Below are 26,347 nucleotides of genomic sequence, written 5' to 3' on the forward strand. Positions count from 1 at the left end.
AAAATATGTGTGTGTTTTGCTGCTGTTTATATTGTAGAAATAGGAATATGAAGCAAGTGATATTTATATTGAGCCTTACTAAAATGCATAATCGCTTCCCAGTACATGACATCATTTGGTTCTGCAGTGAGCACCACTTGGAAGCCGGTAGAAAATGTCAAGTTCTGAGATGTCAAGAAATGACACTGACATCTGGACAAACAGGGCAAACGTGTAAAAAAAAATCTTCCAAAGTACACGCATTTTATATTGAGACATAAAACAACGGACTAGGGTAGCAACAAATACATAAATAAATGTTTGATACTATTTTATACAACTAAAGGTTTTAAAATTCTTGGTTGCCATAGTCAACCAGACACCACATAGTTTCAAAATAAAGTCACACTCCGTTACACACTATGCATGCCTCGTGTATTTGAGTCATCACTATGTCATGATTTGCCAGTTTAATTGCCTATCCACCATTCTAAACCAATGGTTGCCTCAATACTTCTAGAACCCACCCATTATTGGATCATTCTCAATGCCTATTGGCCAATACTGTAAAGACCCGCCCCTCTAACCATGCGAATGCTCCCACAGTGGAAATGAAAAACCATGGGAAAAACATATGGGTTACCGCTGGATTCGGTGGGGACAGCATTAGCATAGCATAGAACAGCCAGAAAGGTCTGTTACACTACGGTTTACATGGTAAGACATCGATATTTACCTGTAATGTCCTATTAGGAATCCCGACAATTTTTGTAAACAACTAAGAGCGCGTTTAATACAACGCTGAAACAATAACGCGTGGGTTTTTAGCGCATTTGATTAACTGTAATAAAGTTTTGTAGACAGTTCACGTGTCCTCTGTTTGTGACAAATACTCTCGTGCAGGAAATAACATCTAGAAAATGTAGTAATTATTTTTTCCACTGGCAAATATCAAGGTGGACAATGGCTGTTCGCCACATAGCAACTGTTTAGGAAAGTAGGAGTGGAGACTCGTTTGTACAAGATACTCCTGAAGATCTTAATTAGCTGGTTCTGTTGTGTTTGATCTTTGCAGAAAGGTACAACTCCAGGAACAGGATTGGGCAACCCTGGTTTACAGAGATCATAATGTTTTTATGAGTGGAAACCACTGTACTGTATTAAAGATGAGATCATTTAAAATAAAACATGTATGAGCATAACACATTGTTTTTGTTGTTTAGGTTTTGATCTGAAGATGACTTAGCACAGATCCTTGATGATGAGATAGATCTGTGACTAAATCACAAGATGAGCGGAAATCATAGACGGATAGAAATGGATCTGGTAAGTGCATGGAATCATATACAGCTTTGGCTAATCTCTAATCCTTATAGATGAATGATTTTCTTTATGTCTCTCTTAGGCTTTATCATCATCATCAAAGCCTTATGGGTCATCCCGGAGTATTGTCAGAAGAATTGCCACAAATCTTCCATTGGCGCCTTGTGCTCGTGTCCATTTTCAGGTAAAGCGTCAGTTTTTGTTTAACACCCTCCATCTTTAGCCTTCTCAAAGTCTTCAGCTTTTCATTTTTCAGTTCTCCCGTACCATAACATTTCTGGCCTCTTCTCCGCTTTGATTCCATTATTGTGCTGACAATAAACACTGAAGAATCACAGGGACTGGCAGCTGTCAATATCTAATCTATCCTTTTCCCACTGCATAACCTTTAAAATTACAAGTATGATGACATTAAACCCACCTTGAAACCTGTATTACTGTCTCTGTTTCTCTCTTCTCTGCCCTTCCTTCCAGCTGTCCTGTATGTCAGGAATGCAACATGTCTGCTTTAGGTCAGTTCTCTGGTTCATTCTTGAAAAATCTAGGCCAAGGGCTCTTTTAAAAAGCTTGAAGTGCTTATTTTTTAAATAAATTGCCTGGCACTAATAACATATAGTACAGATTTCCTCTTCATAAAGAGTTGAATGACACTGTAATGTTCTAATTGCTCATACAGCACTTGGTTTATTGCTAGGTGATATTTAAACCGGTTTGCCTGGTGTTATTTACATTACCTTGCTGTAAAAACATTTTCCGCTTGCCCTGCTGTTGTGGTTCTGACATGGTTTGAGTGCTTGAGTGTCTGTGAAGGTTTGTTTGTCTTTGTTGTGAGACTTGAAGCAGGGGTTGTAATTATTAACTGTCCTTTAAACTGTCTTTGGGCCGCGTAGCTTCATCCGTTCACTTCAGGAGTGGGTTTCCTCAACCATTCAAATGGCCTTGTGGCCACACTCGCTGATGTGGGCTGGATCGAAAGAGAAGAGAGCGATAGCGCTGGCAGAAATAGGTAAAGCATTTCTGAATTGAATTAGGAAACATAAAAGTTGATGTGTGGTGTTTATCATGTACGTAACTGTATGTCCTGCAGGTTTGAGACGGATTCTGGGCTGTTTTTTCGCACCCAGCACCGCAGGCCCCTGAGACGCCAGCGGTCGTTACCCAGCTTGCACCAGGCTGAACCTGCGCCACAGAGCCAGACGGTCATCAACGATGAAGCCATTCAGAAGATCGGCGTTCTTGAGACGGAGTTGGCCAAACTCAGAGCGCAGATCGCACTGATAGTTCAGGCACAGGAGCAAAGCGCTCAATCCACAGGTTAGATGGGCAGTTAATGGATGTGTGTGTCCATGGTTTGCAGTGCGTGTGTGTGTGTGTGTGTGTGTGTGCACTAACTTGGATGGGTTAAATGCAGAGGACAACTTCCGAGTATGTGTTACTCCATACTTGGCCTTTTAAAAAAAAAAGTTGCAGTGTTACTCTAGCATAATTTATATAGTATTATATGTTGAAATTTGTTTACATTTTTAAATTTTATAAATTGTAGTTTTTTTTATTTGAAGCATTTATTTTTATATTTAAAGTTTACATCCTAATTTTATATTTTTTGTCATTTTTATACATTATATATATATATATATATATATATATATATATATATATATATATATATATATATATATATGTGTTCTGTTTAGCTTTACTATCATTTCAGTTGTAGTCTGCTTCAACTTGTTTCAGTTAGTTGCCATATGTAGTTTGTGTGAAACTGATTTTTAATAGTTTTAGTTAATAATTACAGCACTGGTTGGTTGTTCTTTATGCCCCAGATATACATGACTTGTCAACACAAACGCAACACAAGCTTTTGAAATACGTCGAGACTACAATTCATAACTTAACGCGAGTACACATCTTACAGAGCAAGTTAAAGTTAGTTAAATGGTCAACATTTATATTTGTGCAACTGAATAGCACATTTAACATTTACTATCGCCCCAATAATGCCTGTGCAGCCGTTCCAATCAGAATGATAGTGATTTTACCTGACTAGTACTTGTTCACACTTTCCATGTGCTGATATGACTAGTGACATGATATTAGCTGCTCATTTTGTTCCATGGCCAAAAAACTGTGAAATTTGGATACGTTTTTTGGGCCACTAAATATTTTTGCAATTATTTATAAATCTGGTCATTCTGCACAATAATCTAGAAACGATGAGAATCAGCACCACAACTGAAATGGCAAACTTATGCGCTTAACACAAAATTTGTCCATGCCAATACTTTTGGCCACACGCTTGCGTGCATTGCTGGTCTAGCATTTGCGTACTTGCTTAGTGTGTTTCTGACCTCAAATCTATTTTAAGTATATAGATGTAAAATTCTGCAAAGTAAATACTTTGGCATTAGTAGTTTTTACTCATTTAAAGTCGCAATTTTTGCACAATTTCAGCTCCAGCGCCAGGTGGTCCCCCTGTACCCCAAGCTCCACCAATGGCTCCTCCTCCACCACCCCCTCCTCCTCCTCCATGTCCTGCCCCAGGCATGCAGAGAAGCTATTCCGCCATCGATCTCATCCGAGCGCGCCGTGGGAAAAAAACGGGGCAGAACACGGTACTGGACTCAGAACCCAAAAAGCCAGAGCTTCCCAGCATGCTAGATGTGCTGAAAGACATGGGGAAAGTGAAGCTGCGCTCCGTTAAGAGGCGAGTATTACTGTTTGTTTTGGTCTGTGATATCATATACAGCTTACCAATAGGGTTAATTTGTTCCTTTCGTTCGCAGTCATCAAGAGGACGGCCACACGAAACCCAAACCTGTTGAGCCCACAGACGCTGCAGCGTTAATCGCAGAGGCCCTGAAACGCAAGTTCGCTCACCGCTATCGTAACGACAGCGAATGTGACGGCACCTTTAACTTGCCGGCCCCTGAGAATAAGACCCATGTGGAAACTCCGCTGGTAAGAGAAATCACTTGAAATCTTTCTGACGTACACTGTCTTAATGCTGTAATGATTTTGTGCTGTTTCTTTTGCAGTTTGGACAGCACATGTTAAAATCAACTGGAAAGAAGAAACTGTTCTAGGATGAGGCTGAGCCACGTTTATCGCTGTGGGTTAATGGAGTTAACCTGGTGACTCTTAATTTAGCTAACTTTTCTTGTTAGCTCTTAAATTTTGTTCGTGTTCACTTTTAAGAGAGCATGCACATGCTAAAACACTACGTAGTTAATCTGGTTTCCCTATTGATATTTTTGTCATTTTGCACTTTGAAAAGTTCATCTCTATCAGTACATGTTGTGCCAGTCAGTTACATCATTAATGCCAGTTACGTGGAAACATGTTTTTTTGTGTGTTTTTATCTGTGTTTTTAGTTGGATTTTAAGTTCAGCGCAGGTATTCGACCTTGTTGAATTCCTCTTGTTTGAAGGGATAATGTTAAACGAAAGCACCAAAGTGTATGGATGGATTTTTTTAATATATATATACATTAGTTTTATGTGTATTTTAACATCTGTTTGCACAGAAGTTCTTTCCACTTCAAAGGTACAATTCATAATTGCTGGAAAATCACTAATTTCTGTCAACAGTTTTTTTCTGTCATGCTGCTACCACTATAACAATTATGAAGCACACTTTTGTGATCATAAATGAGGCTTAGGTGGTGCCGTCAGTAGTATTTGCTCTCTAATGTTGAGAGCTAATTTAAAATACCTATTTAGGTTGTAATTTATTATTTTTGGAACATTTAGTTATTTAACCAAATCACTTGAATAATGTAGTTTTGTTTCATGTGAAGCCAATGCACAGGATAGTATGTATAACAAGTCTATTGCCATTTGATCATAATTTAGTGTATTATCAGAATTGTGACAGTGTTTGTACCTTTTAAAAGGTTTGTTCTTTTGCACGTTTGACCAATTCTAGCTGATGTTTGTCAAAAAAAACAGTGCATTATATTACAATACAAGATTTCTCATTTCAAGGGTTTATACTGAATTTAAAGGGATAGTTCACCCAACTCAAGTTGTTCAAAACTTCTATGTTTTTCTTTCGTCTTTTGAACACAAAAGATGATATTTTGAAGAATGTTTGCAACCAAACAGTTGATGGGCCCCACTGACTTCCATAGATGGGGGAAAAAATACTATGGAAGTCAATGGGACCATCAACTGTTTGGTTGCAAACATTCTTCAAATATCTTTTGTGTTCAGCAAAAGAAACTCGTACAGGTTTGGAACAACTTGAGGATTCAGTAAATGACAGAACTTTCATTTTTGGGTGAATTATCCCTTTAATGGCCCACACATAGGAGCATAGATGCACTTCGTTTCATTATAGATTGTGATAATCCAAATGGTTGGTTTTATTATTTCACACTACAGAACCATTATGAATGGGCTTTCAGTTCTTGAATAAACCTAAAACAATTGGTGTCTTGTCATTTGTGTAATGGTGTTTCTGTCGGGCTAAATTTCAACCACAAGATATTCAACACATGATTGGGTCTGGTTTGTACAGAACAGCATGAGCTCATGCCATCCGGTAGAGAAACATTTTGTGAAGATTTATTCATCAAAAACGCAACTGCAACAAGTATGTATCAAAAGGTTATACGGCAAAGCCTTTACAAAATGGCTTGACACATAGGTCGTCTCCCCAAAATGGCTGTTACAACAAACTGTAAACAGTTTTTTTTTCTTAAATCAACAGTCTTACAGCACTTACAACAAAAATACAAATCACCTAAAATAAAGCACCTCTTCTCTTTCCGAATATAAAGAGAAGCACAAAACTGTCCATTCTGTACAGAATCCAAAACCATACACAAAAATGGAATGTTCAGTGTTAAAAATCAAATTAAACCAACTCCTCCATACTGTATATCAAAAAAAAAAAAAGTCCACGACGAAAGGCAAAGGGTCAGACAGTGCACTTAATGGACAATGTGATGGGTTTAAAATGAAAATGACAGCTGGTTTGGTCACTTAGCTTTGTGCATAGTTTTAAGGCATTGTGTAAGCAGTCTTCCGAAGAGACGAGAGTGGCTTTGAGACATTCTGAGAAGGACTTCTTATCTTCTTTTACAAAATACAGAGGAGAAAGAGAACGAGAGGGTGGTGGCTACCTACGAAAGGCACCTGTACTTCCTTGTTTCTCCCAATAAGCAGGTCAGTGAAACCCTGAGCCAAATCCATGGAGAGTCCGTTCAGCTACATGTCCTGTGACAAGATCCTTCTTCCATGGTCGAAAGGGTTCGTCTCTGCCACCTTTCACGGAGTGACGTTCCTTCAACACGGGGGGCACTGTCTAAAATACAAGGGAGAGAGATGCAATGGCGCACAAATGGCATTCGTATGGCATCTGATGCGTCACACCGGCGGGGTTGCAGTCTGACAGATTTTGTTGATCATCAGCAGTAGGTTTCGAACAAAATGTACAAGTGGTTCTTCACATCTGTGCTTAAAAGGCAATAATCACAGAACTAACATGATTCAGTTAAAAAACAACATGTGTAAACAGTCTTCAGAGGCAGCAAAAGGACTGGGCTCTTCACATTTGTATTTTTGTACACAAGGAGGAAGATTGATTTGCAGAAGCACTGGCACACGCTCACACACACGCTCGCACGCATTCAGTTTCACACACATTGTCTCTTGGTGCAGTTGTAAAAACCTCTCCTATAAATACTCAAGGTGTTTCAAATGACTTTCAGAGCAATTCATTGTTTCAAAATGGCACTTTAAAGCCATAGGAGGGGGTTCCTTCCGACCCCACATTCCCTTACAGTCTTTAATCAAAGCATTGGAGCTGAATTAGTAACACCCAAAAGAAAAGGAAAAAAAAATAAGGTTAAATAAATAAACCACAATAATTAAAAGGAAATAAAAAAATGCAGCAGTAGCCAAATGAGGTATCTATGTATTGCTCTATGTCGAAAGGGTAAATGAAATTTAAAATTAAATAAATTAAATCCACAAACAAACGAAAAGAAGAAAACAAATCATCAGTGGTTGGTTGGAGATGGGTGGGCGAGCAACTCAAATGTGACGCAAGATGTTTGGCTGAGGGCAGTAGAGGTGTTCTTCCTGTTGGGGTGTCATGACTCTTGGCTTCCCTGAGATAAGGCTCTGGAACTGGGCTCTTCGGTGGCTCGGGTCGGCTCGGACTCCCCCTCCTCGGAGCTCCCTGACGCCTCGGGCTCCATGGCACTCCAACTGGCCTTGTTCAGGCCCAAATGACCGAGCATGGTCTGAGAGAGCCGCGTGTCTGAAAAACGCGCCCACTCTGCAAACAGAGGCTCCACCACGTATGTCATGAAACCTGGTACCAGAAAAACAGAATCAAGAGGCAGATATTACTACATCAGCCAGACCTTAGAAATAAACAAATATATTATAATATAATTATAATATAATTACATCATTTTCACACAAATTATTATTATTTTTTATTATTGTTTTATTATATATATTTTTGGATATCTCTTTTTATCACTCTATAAATCAAATAATACAGTCATATATAGTATTATATAATACAATAATAATATGTTATATATAATTACAATATAATAATAATAATAATATTATAATACAATTATGTTAAAATAAGAGTATTCATTTAATTGTTATTATTGTTTGTTAAATTTATATGATCATTATATCATTTTATTTTACTTTACAGAACAGTAAAATTACAATACTAACATTTCCGGTTCGTTCTTAATTTCTTTGCTTGCAAATGTTAAACCATTGAGCTTTTATTTTGAGCTATTGTGTTTACTGTGAATCGAATCTGAAAATAAACAGTAGAGTGCTTTACTCTGAAACATGCAGTGCGACAGACTATATTTTTATAAAATATGACAACCATTGCAATTTAATGTTCGCACAAATCACATTCTCACTACCATGCATTAGCAAAATGAATAAAAAAAACAGGCAACTGGAAAGTAACACGGTTTCAACACTGTTTGGCCCTTTTCTGTCCCGCAGATGATGTCCCACGAGCTCATGCAGTTTATTTAGTAGCGATTTCAATCATCATACAGTAAACACCTCCCCACCTCAAAATTTTTTTTCTCAGATTTATGCAATTCACATGGGTCATACTTTTCAGGTCGGAAAAGTACGAAAAATTTTTTAAATAAACACATCATTGAATATATTATTTCATTTTTATTACTAGTCTCTTCCTCCCAAATTAAGGCTAAGCACTGAAATCACATAAATGATTGTTGCGGTTCTTACCGATTTGAACACTGGCTATGGTGTTGGCTTCACTGTCACACAGTGGACTGATTTCAAGTTTATGCTTCTTTTCAATGTCACCTAAATAAGAAGACAATGCCAAAGCACAAAGATTAACTTTTGAACACAGTGAACTAGTTGCAAAAGCAAAGAGTTTGGTCATCATGAGTACTGGATACCTTGGTGGAAAAATTCCTCTGTGACCTTCTCACTCCACTGTTTGCTGAGCTCCCACGGTCTACATGGGTTACAGATATCTGCACACTTCAGGGCCATCTGGAACACATGAACACATGTGAATTTATTTTTAAGTGCCTAAAAGTGTCTTTCTTTCTTTCTAAATATGGTGCGCAGCCCCTTCTACTTAAAACAGGACTCACACAGATCTTATCACATCACAACTTAATTAGCATTATAGTAACTAAAACAAACTAAAATGTATTCATGAAAAAAAAATCAAAAAAAAAAAAAATCATTTTCACTCAAACAATTTTAATAAAAATTATTGTCTTGGTTTTGTTTAATAAAAATAATATTTAAAAGATAATGGTCCTCAGTCAAATGAAAGATTTTAGTAACACTTTACAATAAGGTCCTACTCATAATGAATACGTATTTATACATTTTTGTTTACATAATTCATTAAAAAAACACAGATTTTAGAATTTTTTTTATCAGGTTGATAATAAATGTTGAAATTAATATTAACTAAAATTAATAAATATTTTAGAATAGATTTTCATTATTAGTTCATGTTAACTAATGGATTCAACTAATGTTAAATGCAACCTTTTACAATAAGCAATACATTAGTTACAATACTTATTAATCTTTGTTAACATTAGTAAATAAAAATACAATGTTAGTTCAGGTTCATTAACCAATGTTAACCGACAGAACATTTGATTTTAATAATGTATTAGTAAATGTTGAGATTAACATTAACTATGATTAATAAATGCTTTAGAAATATTTTGCATGGTTAGTTCATGTTAACTGATGTAGTTAACTAATATTAACAAGTTAAACCTTATTGTAGTTACCGTAAAGTGTAACCCAGGTATTATTTGCAATAATCAATTAAGATATTATGACTTGTTTTCGGAGAATGTATCTTGATTAGCAGTGTATTTAGTTCAATTCCTTTAAAGCAAACATCTCAAATGTATTCTAAAAGCCATTTTAGCATATCTATTGTATACAGAAATATATATATAAACTGTTTTATTTATTTTATTGAAATGGATATTGAATACCAAATTCCCACCTGCAGAGAGAAATGCCGATGAGAAGATTGTCCTAAACACAGGCTGTTCTCATCCAGATGTGTCCTGAACCGGGACAGGTACTCATTCTGTCGGCTGATATCTGTGGCCAGAATCAGTGATCCCAGCTGCCTCTCTATACCCAGACTGTTAGAGACCAATTAAAGTCAGTCAATCATAAGTAACAGAAGTCATTTACAAGTCTTTTATACTCTAGGGGTCAAAAAGAGGACGGAAATGGAACGTTTAAAACAAAAAGATGGCTTGTTTGTGGTGTAAGAAGCTCTAGGCTATAAAAGAAATGCAGGGACTGACCTGTCCTCAGCAGGAAGATGTGAAAAGAGATCGGTCTCTCTGAGCAGACCCACTGCAGACCTCCAGTGATGGTTCTCCAGAACTGAGGTATTCTACAGAGCGACACACACACACGTCAGTGCTGATCGACTTTGAAATATTTCCAAATACAGTAATTTACTTAGAACATAAAGAGGATTGTGGAGCTAATGATATGCTTAAATCCCATTGGATGGTGCTCTAACCCGGTACAAAGCTGCAAGGTAATGGTTGGTTTTGATGAGGAAAGGCTGGTTGACTCCAGGGTGGTCCAGATCGTGTGTGGCTGCTGCCAGCAACCCTAAGAGGATGTCGAATGATGTGAGGGACTGGGCGAGCTGTGAATACAGACACACAGAGACAACCGTAAGGCTGTAAGTACAGTTATGTAACAAGGGAATAATGGTACATTTAATAAAAGGACAATCACCTTGGGTTCTCTCAGGTAACAGTGCATGGCCTGGGTGACATCAGCAGCATGGACTGCATTATGGTAAGGGTTTTGATTGTGGTAGTCTTCTTGAACCAGAACTTGAAACCAGAGGACAACGTTTTATCAAAAGTAATTCAGCAAGATTAGTACATGTCAGTATTCAGCAAGATTAGTACATGTCAGTATTCAGCAAGATTAGTACATGTCAGTATATTAGGGCTGCAACATTTCACTTAAATCGATGATGACAATAATCAACAACAAATTTCATTAGTTGGATCAGTGCACTGTGGAACCTCAGTATTCGGTATTGTAAACATTTCGATGTTTACAATACCAATTTTTTTTAAAATATATAATTCATACATTTTTATAATAATAAAAAGAAAACAATAATAATAATAATAATAATAAGTATAAATGGTGGAGGTCACAGCCAACCCAAGTTTGTTCAAAGTATAGAAGGACTTTATATTAGATGCTTCAAAAAAATTCATAACCAAAACATTTAATATGTCCTTCTGCTGTTTAAAGTAGTTCAGATGTTTTTCCTAGCACTTAACCTTGACATTTTATTGATTATATTCTTGAAAATATTACATATTCATTATAAAATGTAAAATAAAAGTATTTCCATTTTGCAAAAAAGTTGTTGATAAACTACATTATTATTATTATTATTATTATAATATATAAATAAGATTTAAACATTATGGTTATTTTTTAGCAAATGTTGACAAATATTTCTTGAATGAAAATTAAATGTATAAATAAAAAAAGTCTAATATTTTGAATTAATCATGTTGTCAAATATTGCATTTAGGTTTAAAATTAATGATATTTCGCTGAAATGTTACATAACACATTTTTTATTAAAACAGTAAGTAATTACAAAAGTGTTAAAACACCTGCAATTAAGTTCATATTCATTCATACATTTATATTTGTTTAACAGCCTTCCATTTGCACATTGTTTATAGCAGATTACTGTGCAAAATGTGTAAAGTATTTTCAATAAAATAACTTTTTTTTTTAATAACATAAAAAGGGGGAAAGAAACCATCAAATTAATTGATCAAAAAGGTAGTTAGTATCAGCCCTAAAGCATTTTTATTCTAAAAAAAGAAATTAAAAACACTTACCTAGAAATCGACGCACTTTAACCATGTCTAACTGGAAGAGCTCGATGAGGCCATACTGGTTCAGCAAATGAAATGTCAAGAAGACGAGACTGTTTCCTTAAAAACAACAAACAGCATAAGAGGAATGAGGGCTTGGGCAAGGCAATGCTTCATCCTCAATATTGCACATGCATTATTCAACCAACAGGTGGCAGTGTTCACAACAAAAAGTTAAGTATTTACATACTGGATTGCTATAGTGAAGGGAAAGCACAAGACTCACAACACACACACACACACACACACACACACACACAAAAACTGAAAATATTTACCATTTGTAAGTCTGTCAAAGAGGAATATGTCAAAATTCCAGGATCCAACCTTTTCAAGCATACACTGTGAGAAAATGACAATGAGCACAGATGAAAAATCAAGAACTTATTTTAAAAACACTACAAATATTTAATATTCAGGGTAACCTAAACTCACTCACTGTATCTGAAATTGAATACTTCCCTACTCTATAGGATGCGAAAAACAATATGCCAAAAAAAGTAGTATGTCCGAAATCACAGTATTCGAAAAACAGTAGGTGAAAAGCACCCAATGACCTCCTTCTACTTCCAGCAATATTCTGAAGCATGCATTCGACGGACACTTCAGTATCCCATGAGGCCACGGGAGAGGATTTGCGAAAGCTAATGAAGCTATGCAACTGATGAAGGTAGGTCATGTGACTAACAACATGGTGGATGTAGTACATCTAAATTTCATTCATACTACCTATATTCATTCTAAGTTCAAATTCAAATGTAGTGCAGACAGTATGCGATTTCGGACGCACTGAGTTTTTAGCACAGTGTGTGTTTGTGATCCCATACCTTGGCTTGACCGCAGTAGTCCTCATCCAGGATATGGAGGGTGTTGAGGTGTGGCGCTCCTCGTAGCAGACGTGACGAAAGCAGGTGTCGCTGGAAACTAAAGAGCCTCCGGATTCTCCGAGCTGGAATCGACCCTGCTGACTCAGCACGGGCTGCGCGCACACACACACACACACAGAAAAGAGAACATGGAAATTCCATGATGCAAGATGCCGGATTCTCAATAATTAGGCTGAATTATTAGCATCTTCAATAATTAGGCTGAAACTGCCTTCACATTTTTAGCATTTAGTGTCTTTAGCTTTGGTTCCTGTCAAAATCCCCGCCCCAGCCCAGCCCCCATGACTGGAACCCCTGCCATTTTAAAGTTTGGTTGCTATCGTTGCGATTGTGTTGCTCAGGCAGCCTACGAGAGGTCACGCCTGACCGAAACACAAAAGGCAAGAACAGTCCGAAGAGAGTCTTTAAAATGGTGTAAAGAGCAACAAATCTTTCAATGTGCCCTGTGTACATCCTCCTAAATTCAGCTCACCTATTATCAACACAGACAGAGGGACATATGCACCACGAGAACTGCGTGTGCAAGGCTTAGCCTTCCCTTGGCCACGGACTTGAGCCTAACGTGGCATTTTCTCACTCAAACCACTGCCTGCTGCTGCTTCTGATTGCTTTTAGAGGGAAAAGCTGCTCATAACTGCTGGTCTAGGATCAGTTTCTCCGTAATAATAGCATGTCGGCAAGCGATCCAGTGCGTATCTGTGTTTGCGCTCTGGAGACCGGCAAAGGTTACTATTTACACGTTTTTGCAGCGTTGAGCAATGTAGCCAATCACTGAAGTATTTGTTGACTTTTTTAACGCAATGGCCAATCATAGGTGTTTAAAGGCCCCCTGAAATAAAAATGGAATTCTTTTAGCTTTTAGTATGAATATGTTAGCATTAAGGTTATGAATAAGCTGGTGTGTTCCAAAACAATGACAAAATTCACATTTAGGAGATATAAGCATTCAAAACTTAGTCTCTCACTTGCGCTAAAATGGATCACAGATCACCGCGGACGTCAGCTTCTCATCACATCTTCTGTCCAATCAAATGCTCTCTAGAATCTAAAGCGTCCCGCTCCCTATGCTATAAATACCACCTGGCCAAAGCGACCATTGACACGTCACGGAGCAATATGGGTTGGAGATGGGAACTGTACGTTGGTTAAGAATGAAATGGCTAGAATTTATTCACACCTCTACTATTGAATCCAACGTATCATCAGCGCTCTGATTCGCTTCCATGGTGCTGTCAAGTACGACTTGCAGTCTGTGAGGTAAACTAAATGCTATTGGCTATTTGAAAAGGGGGAGGAGCTATTCAATATGTCCTGCCTTAGCGTCCTGTTTCAGTGGAAATTACGTCAACGCATCATACAAAGCTGCGCGTTCTGAGGCACTTCAGTGGGCCTTTAAGTTAGGATCCACTTTCCACTCAAAGTTTTTGTTCTGCACACTTGCAAATCCTCCAATTTTAACAAAGTGTTGACATGTAAATAAGAGATCCATTGTGCAATGTAGATTTTTACTTTACTATAACGAAACATCGTGAGATCGAATCATCATGATGAACTAAGATAAGTGACAGCTTTTTAGTGATTATAAAGGGACCGCTCTTTGCACTTTTCTACACGATATATAGTTCAGAATTAGAATAAACGTACACTCAAAAGAACTCAAACTATTCACTTTACTCATGTGCAGTGTGTTATGGGATGAGTAGCTCATTCTTTCATTTTGTCTAATTTCAAGTAAACTTTTAACTAATTTCAGAACCGGTTTAAAGATTCAAACACCTATGGAGAAAAGGAAAACTTTCAGAACAAAGCGTCCCTGTAGCACTCTGCTCCACAGAGGTAGGAATGTGTGCATGTGCTGGACGGTCTCAATTTGGTACTTACAGTGCAAAGTGCGGAAATCGACGCCCAGGTATGGGTGCGAGCCTCTTCGTTCAGGTTCAAAGCCTACCTGACTTCTCACTCTCACATCTCCTAGAAGGCATCAACACACAGGTCCTCAAGAGATTTGTTTGCAAACACAACGTACAGCAGGTTACAGGCCTGGCTACAGGGGGACAGAGACACAGACATACACACACCGCCGATGGATGTGGAAAAGGGAAAGACAGGGGGACAGACCATGCATCGCCATGCCAGAGGGACTTATGCATTAGTATTCAGACGGCTAGGAGCAAAGGAGGACGCATGGAAGAAAGACAAGCTTGTGCTTCAGCCCAGGACAGAATGGAGAGGAAATCAGAGGGACTTCAACGAGGCTGGCCAAAGCTCTAAAGTCACATCTGTTAAAAAGTCATTCAATAGGCCTTTTCATCAAACTCTGGCTGTGTGTGTGTGTATTTGCATGGAGAGGGAGAAGGAGGGGGGACGCATAAACTTTTACTGAGTAATGGCAGCCTCCGACATGTCAGTCACTACTGATTGGAGTTCATGTGCAGTAAAAAAGTAGTCAACGTGTAAATAAGTCAAACAAATAATAAAACAGCCTCCCACCAGTATATTTACTTACTTGAAAACAGCTGTTTGAATATTACACAAGCCCCTATCAAAATACCAAAACTGTGAATTACAATTACATAAAAAACACTATTAAAATGAATAAGACAAACATGAGTTTTAAAAGAAACAGAAAAAAAAAAAACAGTAATAGATACGGACCGACCTTACAAGTGTGTAGCACAATTGCACACATGCAACAGGCGAATCAGACATTTAAATAAATAAAAAAACAGACGGAAGCTATTCGGACATGCAGAAGAAAAGCCGCAGAGGTCGAGGAAGCAAGACCACATCCAAATTATGGAACCGAAAGTGCGCTCTTTTGTTTTGCGCCAAACCTCTCGTACGCAACCAGAACTCATCTCCTGACCCACAAATATAATTAGAAGACATTTTAACGTGAGAAATGCCACCGATTATACTGTGCCCACTGATGCAGGTCTTTAAGGAGGAATGGTGTGGAAGAGTTATTAAAGGGATAGGCCGTGAAAGCGAGTGAGCGGGGGGGGGGGGTTGTCTCTCCTGGTGGTGAGATGTGTTGGTTCATACCTGGTGTAAACACGAATGAGGGTTTGATTGTTTTGTTTGTCACAGCTTAAAAACAAAACAAAAAAAGAAATTACGATCAAATATTAGGTCAGGGTTAGCTTTACTGGGTTTTTGGCTACATGCTGATGTTACTGAACGTGAAGATACTCCAGGTTAAGATGTTCTAGTGTATCGCTAATTCATGGTGACAGAAAGCAAAGCAGTTATACGGAAGTGGTAAACTCGGACATGATGAACTAGTCTGATTGTGTAAACGCCAGTCAATCGGATTTAATGTATGTGAAACCACCACATTCTGGCGTGATGTGTATCATTTCTGATGCGTTTCATCCCAAAAGGTTAATTGCTCGAGGATGAATCGCACAGAACACATTTGGTGTACTGTACACACAAAGTTTTTAAGATTTGTTAGGGATGCACAGATACTGAAATTCTGATAATTATTGTTATATTATGGCCAATAATACATTGTTATTATAAATCTATAACATTGTTAAAGGGATAGTTCACCGAAAAAAGAAAATTCTCCCATCATTTACTCACCCTCAAGCCATCCCTGATGTATATAACTTTTTTTCTTTCCGATAAACTAACAAATTTCGATGAGTCCACATAATGCCATTGAATGGGTGTCGCTCGGTTGACACTTAAAAAACAACATAGCGATCGTGACGGTAATCCATACAACCTCAGTGGATGAATCAATGTCTTTTGAAGTGAAATGTGTAAGAATACTAGAAATCATCACCAGTTTTCTGTCATTCAAGTGTTCAAGAGAGGGACGTTGCAACACGTAACTTCATAACGCACTTACATTTACGTCAAACTGAACTTGTAAACACGCCTAGGACAATTGGTTGGAAATTATGGTGTATTAGATGTTAAAAGAGTTTAAAATAAGTATTCTTACATTCACCAGTAATTATTTAATTCAGCAAAACATTACATGGACGCACAGAGATGGATTATTTTCCTTAAAATCTTAATTTGTGTTTATCTGAAGAAAGTCAGTCATATACATCAGGGATGGCATGAGTGTGAGTAAATCATGAGAGATTTTTCATGTTAGGGTGAACTATACTTTAAAAAAATTAAAATAAACACGACTGTTACATGCACACGGCAACTCTCCGACATGCAGTTAAAGAGAAAGTGCTCTTGAAGGCTTACATATTTGTGCCATAATCTATTGCTATCTCTTTAAATTAGGAAAACTTAATTTAAAAATATATCCGATAACCAGGTGATAAATATACAACAATTGCCGATCAAAAAAACAAAATTAACATAAAAAGAGTAATAAAAACTGATTCCAGGTGATATATAAATGCAGAAATATGTGCAGTTTGCTTCCGTTTCATTTCCCACCCCATCTACTTCTTTAAATTATTTCCACATGCATTTTGCTGTCCATTCACAATACTTCTGCATTTAAAAAAATACCAAAGCAATACTAAAAGTTTCACATGTGCCGATAAGTGTGATGATATACTGCAATATAACTACTCTTTTAACAGTATCTTTGTCTAGTTTCCCCATAAACTGTCTAAATATCCTTAAAAACGAGATGGATTTACTTGAAATCAAAATTGCCAAACATTAAACAATGACTACAAGCATTAACCTAAGATGCTTCATAGGTTAATCTGACATTGGATTAGTAAGTTTTTCGATTTGCAGTTTGTTCATAAGCAGCATTTAAACATCAGGCCTTTTCAGTTCTTTCAGTGCTGTCCTATAACCTCAAAGGGTCCCCAGGGTCAGCAATCAGGCAGAGCCAGGTTTTGATAAGTATTAAATCAAAGAAAATTTCAGGGAAACACTAAGCAATTCCCAGTTGAGGAATGACTTAAGCTGTGGATGTAATGACGAGATTATCAGCGGCTTTTTGACTGATGTTTGAGGCTCTTCATCCCCTCTGTTACACAATCTGGTGTATAATGTGCTGCGCTCAGTAACTTCCAGTGCAGAGTGGTACATCTACCCTGTCTGCATTTGTTTACAGGTTGAGTGTGTGTGTGTGTGTATTAGACAGGGAAGATGGTGCTTACCTAGCATGCGAATATACAGAGCTGTTTGATCAGAGCTGTCATAGGAGATTGCTCCGCGTCTCTGTGGGGGAAGAGATGCAGATGAACGTCAGTATTTGCATTTACTCAAACACGTGGGAAAAAACTAATATAAAAGCCAAATGCTCAGCAGTGTATATTCAAATAAGGCTCAAATAACACCACCAAAACTTCAAGAAGGAAAATCAGCTATTGTTTATTTTCTTTTATACATTGTCATATTTTGCTGTTCTTTGAAACCATCAGTCATCTGACACACCTTAAATTTTCGTTAAAAAATCCCATGCAAATATGCTTTTATATTATACATTTACAACCGATTTAATGTAAATGAGATTTTAAAAAGGGAAAAAGATGGTTTTAAAGCACCATGACAAATAGAAACAGCACACAGATAAACAATCCAAACTTCCTGATGAAAAATTATGAAATATCATGGTATAAGACTGATAATCATTTATTAGCATGGTAACAAACAAAGTGCCGTAACAACAACATTTCAGTAATACATATCTACAAGTACGCTATTGAACACACTTAGGGACACACCGATATTGATAATCCACTAATTATTTTATATTACTATTATTTTATAAACACTGATCAATAGCTGATATTAAAATAGTGTATTGACTAAAACTGACTAAAAACAGCATCAATTAAATGAAATACATTAAAACATACAGTATGAAAAATAGTATGATGTTCATTTGGAGTTTTTTCCTAACATTTTATTTGCTGCTATTTACAGTGTTACTAAATTCTAAGGTGTATTTTAAAGATGGACTTTAAGGGAACATTAGATGGCAGCAAAGGTAATCTCAATGTAAAAATAAGGGAAAAAAACATGTACATCTAAATATCCAATAAATAGAGTATCCCTAAACACACTTCTTTGTGTGTGTATATACACACACACACACAAATTACAGATTAAAACAATGGCATGAGGCCTCACTTCAGGATTCTATTTAAGTAATTTAATTATTCAAGTAGTCATGCAAATAAAGAGTGTGATAGTTGCCCTATATCTCAAAACACCTCTAATATGAGTGATTGGCCAATCTGTGACTCAATCATTCTATAATCACGTGAGAGAAACGCACATGCTGGAGGGTTAAACGTGAGCTCAACTCTGTTACCAGCTCAGCCTCCAGTGCACACACGCTGCAATTTCCCAGCAGCAAGAGGAAGCTGGAGCGGAGAAGCTTGCTTCACTGAATTAAGCGTGCATCATCTGTCCAGTGTAATCTGTTCTCCTGTTCATTACACTTCCATACAGGGCCATTCAGAGATTAATTCATGAACAGAGTCGCACCACTGCTCATTATGCAGATGCGAGCGTGATTGGCCGCCTGAGAGCGGTGGGCGGAGCATTCCCTGCCCACAGTACTCCAAAGAGGCCTTTGTGTGCCGAACACGTAGTTTTCGCACTTGTCGTTTCTTAAAGGTAGCACAGGTTTATCTTTTAAGATGTTACAGGCACTGCTATCACAAAGCACAACTAGAGGACAGCATAAGGGCTTGTAATAAAACGCTTTGTGCGAGAAAGAGAGGACTTGATGAATACGTCAACCTTTCTCTGTCATATTTTCTTTGTCTCTGGCAAGTACTCATCCATGTGAACTCAAAAAAAACATGCATAAATGAGAAGATGAGAGGGAGAAAGGTTCACTGTGAAAACACAAGACCTGGCACATCTTGTGCCGCCATATACCCAAAAAGAACCCGTGCATACGCAGACAAAGACAAGCACTTCAGCGCAGCTTTTAGATGGCTGGTCAGGGTGTCCCCAGATGGCATACAATTCAGTTTCTGACGTCAATGGACTGAACCAATTTGCATACTTGATTTTTATCCATTAACAGCCCTCCCGCGCCTCGAGCCTCTGCCCAATAAAACTGCAAATGCACAAAACTAGAGGACGGTCACTAAAACTGGAAGATGTAGCTGAAGACGATATATCTCAACGTTTATATTCAGGTTTTCTGTCCAACTGTTTCGATCAAACATCAAGTGCATTCAACATATTTTGCAAGTAAAACTAGAGTAAATATATATTAAAAAAAATACAAAATAAAGCTAATAAATAAATCAAATAATGTCGTTTAATCATTTAGTCAAAAATCACACTGTTTTTACTAAAGGAATTGAAAAAAACATTTGAACATTTACTAATATGAATAATTTACCAATATAATTATACATATTAGTAACAGCAATATTTACCAAAATACTTATACAAAAACATTTTAGTACATGAAAAATGTCAGACATCAGAGAGAGAGAGAGAGAGAGAGAGAGAGATTTAATACCACACCAAAAATGAATATTCTAATCGACATTCAGCTTTATTTCAAGAGTGAAAATATAAATATAAATATAAATATATATACACACACAGAGTATCACACCAATGGCATGTAGCCATTAAAACCCTACACATGACTGCGAGAAGCAACTACAAAGATGATTTTAGCACAATATGCTCATGTAATCCTGTGGCAAAATGCATTTATTAAAAATGAAAGACAGAGGGTCCAGTAAGCTCAAGGCGGCACTATTCGGTCAGGGTATTAACGCTGCTGGAGGCTAGTCTGCAGTTTGCGAGGCGAACAGGCCTTAACTGATGCCAGTGCTTTGAGTTAAGTTAATAACCAGTGGAACAGATGAACTGTAAAACTGCTAAGTGAATATACAGGCTACAAAAACAACTGTACCTTGCAGTAACCCTCATACGACACTTTGACATCCCCTTTCTGCAATAACCACCATCAGGTCGGTGAAAAACAAGCCTCGAGTCATCCGCTATTGCCACGGCAGTATTTTAGTATCAACAAGCTCAGTGTTTACACACATTACTTGGTGTTTTTGCGTGTGAGTAATTTCCACCAGTGAGCTGAGCAGAGCATGACAAACCACCCAGCCGTGCCCATATGGGCTCAGCGCACGAAGCGGCATCAGCGCAGCCGGACATGGAGCGGGAACGGAGGAGTTGAATTTCTTGGAGAGGCCAATGCCGCTTGTACGCCAGCGAGGCGTGACAGTCTGTGCTGTTTTGCTGACTTTCAGCTAGCAGGCTAGAAGACCAAAAAATTATAATAATACAATTGGGAGTTTAGCAAAAATGGCAAATATATTTCAGGAAAGCTGACTTCGAATCTATATCAGAACAACTTCCTGAATTAAGCTCACAACAGACACAAAACAAAAGAAAAAAAAAGTCAGTCTTCACCATAGACTGTAAAAAAATACAGTCTTTACTCTTCCTTTCATGGACAATTTAATCTTTATTTATATTTTGAGAGTAGTTAAATAACTAGCTCAATTAAAAAAATACATTCGTAAATATACATTTAAATAATATGAATTATTAATATTAATCAAGTCACCTTTATATAGGGCTCTATGCAATACAGACTGTTTCAAATCAGCTTTACTAAACAGGAAGATAATGATTCAATGATGCAAACAGAATTCCATTCTGCTGTAAAGCAGCTCTAAAAAGGAAATAGTGTAATTGTTTAAATGAGGTCAGTGTAATTAATGCTAATAACAACAGAATACCAGCATAATTAAAGTATACCAGCATTCATAAATATCGGGGGGAAAAACATATTTAAAAAAGTTGTCTAAAAGAGTCTAAAATACATTTTAATGTAACCCACAATGCTCAGTCTAGTTTTTTGGGGGTGACAATGTATAATCTAAAATATATTTGTAACAAATAACTGGGCAGAAGTATAAACATACCAGAGCCTAGATTTTATGCTTCTGTACATTAAAGGGTTAAAGACTTTGAATTATATTACTACAGTTTCTTTAAAATATGTATTACAGAATACATATTAGCCACAATAATCTGCACTGAACCATATTGTGTTGCCTTATAATTGGTTTCAAAAAGCCGCCTAAATACTGTTGCATCTGTCTGACAAGACTCTCCATTGCCTTAGGCGAACCTGAAACTCAAACCCATCCAGCTAGTTTGTTCAACAATTCATTCTTTTATATGTCATTCAATGAACTTTCTTAAATACCTCATTGAGACATGTTCAACTAAACTATTTAGACGATAAACATCTCGTGCCTCAAAAATGCATTGTCACGCCTACTTCTCCGTGATACTAGCCATTTGCAAAGCAAATGAATGGGCTTCATCTAATCGTAATAAAACAAACAAGCTCATGACTGGACAAGCAGTCAAGAAAATTAGATCTGTGAACATCTGCCATTTATCTACAATTACGTAAAAGCAAAACATTTCGTGTTTTATCTCTAGAATGAATCCTGGGCGTGTTAACTCTGTTTACAAGATGGATTATTGTGATATGTTTGGTTTCACAATGCGGAAAAACAACTGCTGTCACCATTTACATAGTTTTAATATGTCAAATGTTAGACGTGCCATTTTAACTTCCAACTTCCAACTACACTTTCAGCATTGTCTGATCCACTGTTATTGTAAAGATCTTTCAGGTGGAAATGTAAAATATATCGGGACCATGACAGTTATCAAACATTATTTAAATGTATTGGTATCAACTGATATTAGATATTTCATTTAATTCGGTATAAAATAAAGATTCACCCCATCAACTTTGTACATGCATGTTATAGATCTTATTGTGAACAATTTTTTCTTTTTTTTTTACTTTGTTAATCAAAATATCAAAACTCGATCTTCCAGTAAACATCAGACTTTTCTCTGGTGTCATATGCCGACTTTCTCCAATCATTTAACCCTGCTTAATTCCCAGGCCCTTTCCTACAATCAACTGCAAGCCCGCATTAATTTTTGGTGCAACAGCCACATCTAAATATCCAATCAACAAACAATGGATAAAACTAAGTAGCTGGCCAAATTTTTTTCTTTTTCAATAACCTGTTACTATGGAAGCTTGTTTCCACCACGGAACAAAAATTAAAATTGCTGAATTGCGATTTTATGTCTCTTAAATCTGACTTTATACCACGAAATTTCTTGTTTATCACAACTCTGAGAATAATCAGAATTGTGAGATAAAAATTCTCACTTAGCTTTTTTTTTTTATTCAGTGGCGGATATAAGCTTCCATACATTACGCTCGGATATACATCACAATACAAAATAATTTTTGCAACTTCCCTTTCATCGCGACTAATCCAATTACTCAAGTAATCATTTTATTCCAAAGCAACTAAAATGATTGTAGTGACTGTAGTGCAACTACAGCTAATCGTTCCATTTGGGAAACCAGATGTCCTGCTCAAAAGAACCACAGTATGATAACAAAGTTTACTCAGAAACTGCCAACTTCATAATACCTATTGCTTGGAAGTTATCCATCAACTTTTATGTTACCAACTCCACTTGATTACCACCAATTATCAAATCTGTGTGTCCAAAAGCTAATAAATATAGTACTTCTTGCTACAGCTAACCTAAGGACTGCTTTGATGGTGGTAAAAGGCACGATTGCCACCTTTTATGAAGCTCTTGAGGAATTTTAGCAATGCTTTGAGGGGTCTATTTGAACAGGTTAGCAGGCCTACAAGCCAATTATTGACACAGTGTTTGGATGCGAAACAAGTTAAAGGCTTGTGTGAAGAGGGATGGAGCCCAATCAATTCACCAAGAGACTTCACAGTAACACGCCACAACCACAGCGGACTCAGTTCCACACCACCGTCTCCCGCTGGAGGTTCGACTGAGGCCTTCAAAAAGGGGAAAACACCATCACCACTTCCTTTAAACTAATCCAGGAAAAGGCAGTGGGAAAATTAGTCAGCACTTTGTTCCTCTTTGTTTACCGCATGGATCGCGTGAGAGAAACACCGTTCAATATGAACTTTTTAATTTATTAAAATAACCAGTCAGACCAGACCAACATGTGTAAATGTCTATAAATCAAGACATGAGAATTAACTACACAAACTGAAACCGTTTCGCCTCCACTTAGGTTAGTCAGCTAGTCAACCTCAGCACATAATTTAAGAAAATCATTTTAAATATGGTAAAACGGAGCAGATAGTAGTACATTTTTTAGATTAAAGTGTAATTAGCCAAAATATTGAATAATCCACTGCGCAATGGGTGAGGATGTAGTAAAGATAAATAAAAATGTACCCTATCTATTTTCTAAATGCATGTTATTAATCTCATTGTGAATGATTCATCCATGCAAATTTTTATCAAAATTTCATTAATCTATCTTCCAGTGAAACAGACTTGTTTCAACAAAGTTGATGTTAGCTGAACTTCTCCAACCATCTCGTTCGCTTAAGCCCCGCCCCTTTCTTACAATCGACCACATGCTCACATCCAGATCTGCCATTATCCAATCAACAACCAGTGGAAAACGCCTCTCCTGACCCTACATCTTTTTCGATAATCCATTTCATTAAATTTGTCCATCACAATACAGAAGAAAAGATCTGTCCCCACTTCTGTTTTATTGCAACTTTAACAAGTTAACGAATGACAAATTGATGTGACATTTCTTAACATGTTAAAGTTGCAAAAGTTCTCTCTTTGGACACAACTAAAACAAACTATGCATCTCACATTGCAAGCATTGCATCTCCGTGTTTATTTCTGAAACAAAATAACACATTTTACCATATCAGAATTAAACTTCAAAAGCCTAAATAGTTTTGATTAGTCTACACAAGATGTTCACAGTGGTATAAGCAAGAGTAAGACATTCTGCAAATCAAATACACAAAACCAAACAATTAATTTGCTCTTCCCAAGGTGACTGCTATGGCTTGAGCCATGGCGATAGGGTCTGTGTGTGCATTTCGGTGGGGTTTCCTCACTGACTTTTAATCACTACTTGATAAGCGAGCCCCACGCGAGTAACTTAAGTGAAGTTCTGTAAGTCTGAAGTTCTTGATTCACTTCAATTTCTAGACAAAGAGTTTGGGGCTATTTACAGCTGTTTTTTGCTTAAAAAAAAACAGACGAACAGTTGTCAAAGGTTATCGTGTAATAAAAGCTGAGCCAACAAGGAAACCCACCCAAACCTACCTTAGAAAAAATCCATCTGACAAGGACCGTGATTATAGACCAAATCAGAGCTATTCCCATTGGACCTTGCGAAAACTGTGGATCATAGTCTCTATGTCAGTTTTCGTGCAGGTGTTGCAGTGTATGTCAGTGTGTGGGTGTATGGATTTGCGTACGTGTGTTCGCATGTGTGCACGACTAGATGACCGGAGACCAGCTCAAGGCCCAGACAGAATGTGTGCTGAGCTTAGTGCAGCTGTCTTAGTTGTACACACACACACTTAAACGAACTGTCCGTGTTAGCCCTAAATGTCTCTTTCTCTCTCTTACACACAGCCACCTAGCAACAACCAACCAGACCAGCAGAGCCACTGACGCACATGGTGGGAGGGGCTGGCAGCAGGAGAGCATGTTAGAGTCTCCTTATCAGCAGTGCAGAGAGCAGACTGTATGCTTTATTTTCTAAACTTCTCGGCCACCTTGTAATCTATCACTATCATGAAGCATATTTATTTTCATTTGCAGTCCTCAAGGACTCACCTCTCATAAGAACCTGGTCTTCATAAGTCTCTATTTGGGGCAAGATTTATTTATTTATTATTTTACATCTAGTTTATATGTGTATATATGCATGTATGTGTGTGTGTGTGTGTATTATATATATATACACATGCCTAATGGGTATTAACATGTCTAAGACTTTTGCACAGTACTGTATATATGTGTGTGTGTGTGTGTGTGTGTGTGTGTGTGTGTGTGTGTGTGTGTGTGTGTGTTTCGTGCATGCATGCATGCGTAATATATATATATATATATATACACATGCCTAATGGGTATTAACATGCCTAAGACTTTTGCACAGTACTGTATATATATATGTGTGTGTGTGTGTGTGCGCGTTTCGTGCATGCATGCTATATATATATATATATATATATATATATATATATATATATATATATATATATATGTATATGTATATATGTATATGTATGTGTGTATATATATATATATATATGTATATGTATATATGTATATGTATGTGTGTATATGTATATATATATATATATATATATATATATATATATATATATATATATATATATATATATATATATACACACACACATACATATACATATATATATATATATATATAAACATATACACACACACACACACACTACATATTTTATTATTTATATATAAGCAATTATAATTATTTTGCCAACTATAATTTATCATTAATATACATATACAAACTACTCATTGTGTGAAACAGTTGTCACAAGAGGAAAATTATCCATTATTATGAATATAACATTGTTTTTCACTGACAGGGGGAGGGTGTTGTGAGGTTTTGTGCTCGTGCACGGCTGCACGCAAAGTCAGAGCTGAAGAAAAAGCTGGCTCAAAACCTCACAACACCCTCCCCCTGTCGGTGATTGGTTGGAACACTATTTGTTTTGGTTTTGAGTGTTTGGCTAAACCATTTGTTTTTGTGTGCAGATCTCAGAGCCTAGGCTGCCTACAGAGACGCGTTTTTTTGACGGCATGCTTATGGGGCGGGCAGCTAGCGGATCGTTAGGAA

General features: G+C 37.1%; 2 protein-coding genes across 18 annotated transcripts in view; one reads left to right on the forward strand and one right to left on the reverse strand.

The window, feature by feature from the left end:
- The first annotated feature begins 507 nt into the window (after positions 1-507).
- mtfr1 (mitochondrial fission regulator 1) lies at positions 508-5,736 on the forward strand. The gene is made up of 8 exons (XM_082183598.1): positions 508-696; positions 1,203-1,305; positions 1,385-1,486; positions 2,193-2,308; positions 2,390-2,616; positions 3,757-4,009; positions 4,089-4,263; positions 4,341-5,736. The coding sequence occupies exons 2-8, from the start codon at positions 1,270-1,272 to the stop codon at positions 4,386-4,388; spliced, it is 957 nt and encodes a 318-aa protein (XP_082039724.1). The 5' UTR covers positions 508-696; positions 1,203-1,269; the 3' UTR covers positions 4,389-5,736.
- A 68-nt stretch (positions 5,737-5,804) lies between these two features.
- pde7a (phosphodiesterase 7A) overlaps positions 5,805-26,347 on the reverse strand; it is a 31,051-nt gene continuing 10,508 nt past the window's right edge. The window contains exons 1-15 of one of the 17 annotated variants that reach the window (XM_082183594.1): positions 24,778-24,852; positions 17,748-17,808; positions 15,697-15,741; positions 15,158-15,190; positions 14,533-14,622; positions 12,592-12,743; positions 12,043-12,106; positions 11,729-11,824; positions 10,584-10,684; positions 10,360-10,491; positions 10,136-10,227; positions 9,823-9,967; positions 8,735-8,831; positions 8,556-8,636; positions 5,805-7,626 (exon numbers count right to left, since the gene is read on the reverse strand). In XM_082183594.1, coding sequence (XP_082039720.1) covers positions 7,403-7,626; positions 8,556-8,636; positions 8,735-8,831; positions 9,823-9,967; positions 10,136-10,227; positions 10,360-10,491; positions 10,584-10,684; positions 11,729-11,824; positions 12,043-12,106; positions 12,592-12,743; positions 14,533-14,622; positions 15,158-15,190; positions 15,697-15,741; positions 17,748-17,808; positions 24,778-24,837 — 1,473 coding nt within the window. In that variant the 5' untranslated portion in view covers positions 24,838-24,852 and the 3' untranslated portion in view covers positions 5,805-7,402. Of the gene's footprint in view, positions 7,627-8,555; positions 8,637-8,734; positions 8,832-9,822; positions 9,968-10,135; positions 10,228-10,359; positions 10,492-10,583; positions 10,685-11,728; positions 11,825-12,042; positions 12,107-12,591; positions 12,744-14,532; positions 14,623-15,157; positions 15,191-15,696; positions 15,742-17,747; positions 17,809-24,777; positions 24,853-26,347 lie in introns of those variants that run through there. The other 16 variants (XM_082183588.1, XM_082183579.1, XM_082183583.1 and 13 more) reach the window with 16 other exon arrangements.

Source organism: Leuciscus leuciscus (assembly GCF_965113295.1).
Source record: "Leuciscus leuciscus genome assembly, chromosome: 11".
Classification (NCBI taxonomy): Eukaryota; Metazoa; Chordata; class Actinopteri; order Cypriniformes; family Leuciscidae; genus Leuciscus; species Leuciscus leuciscus.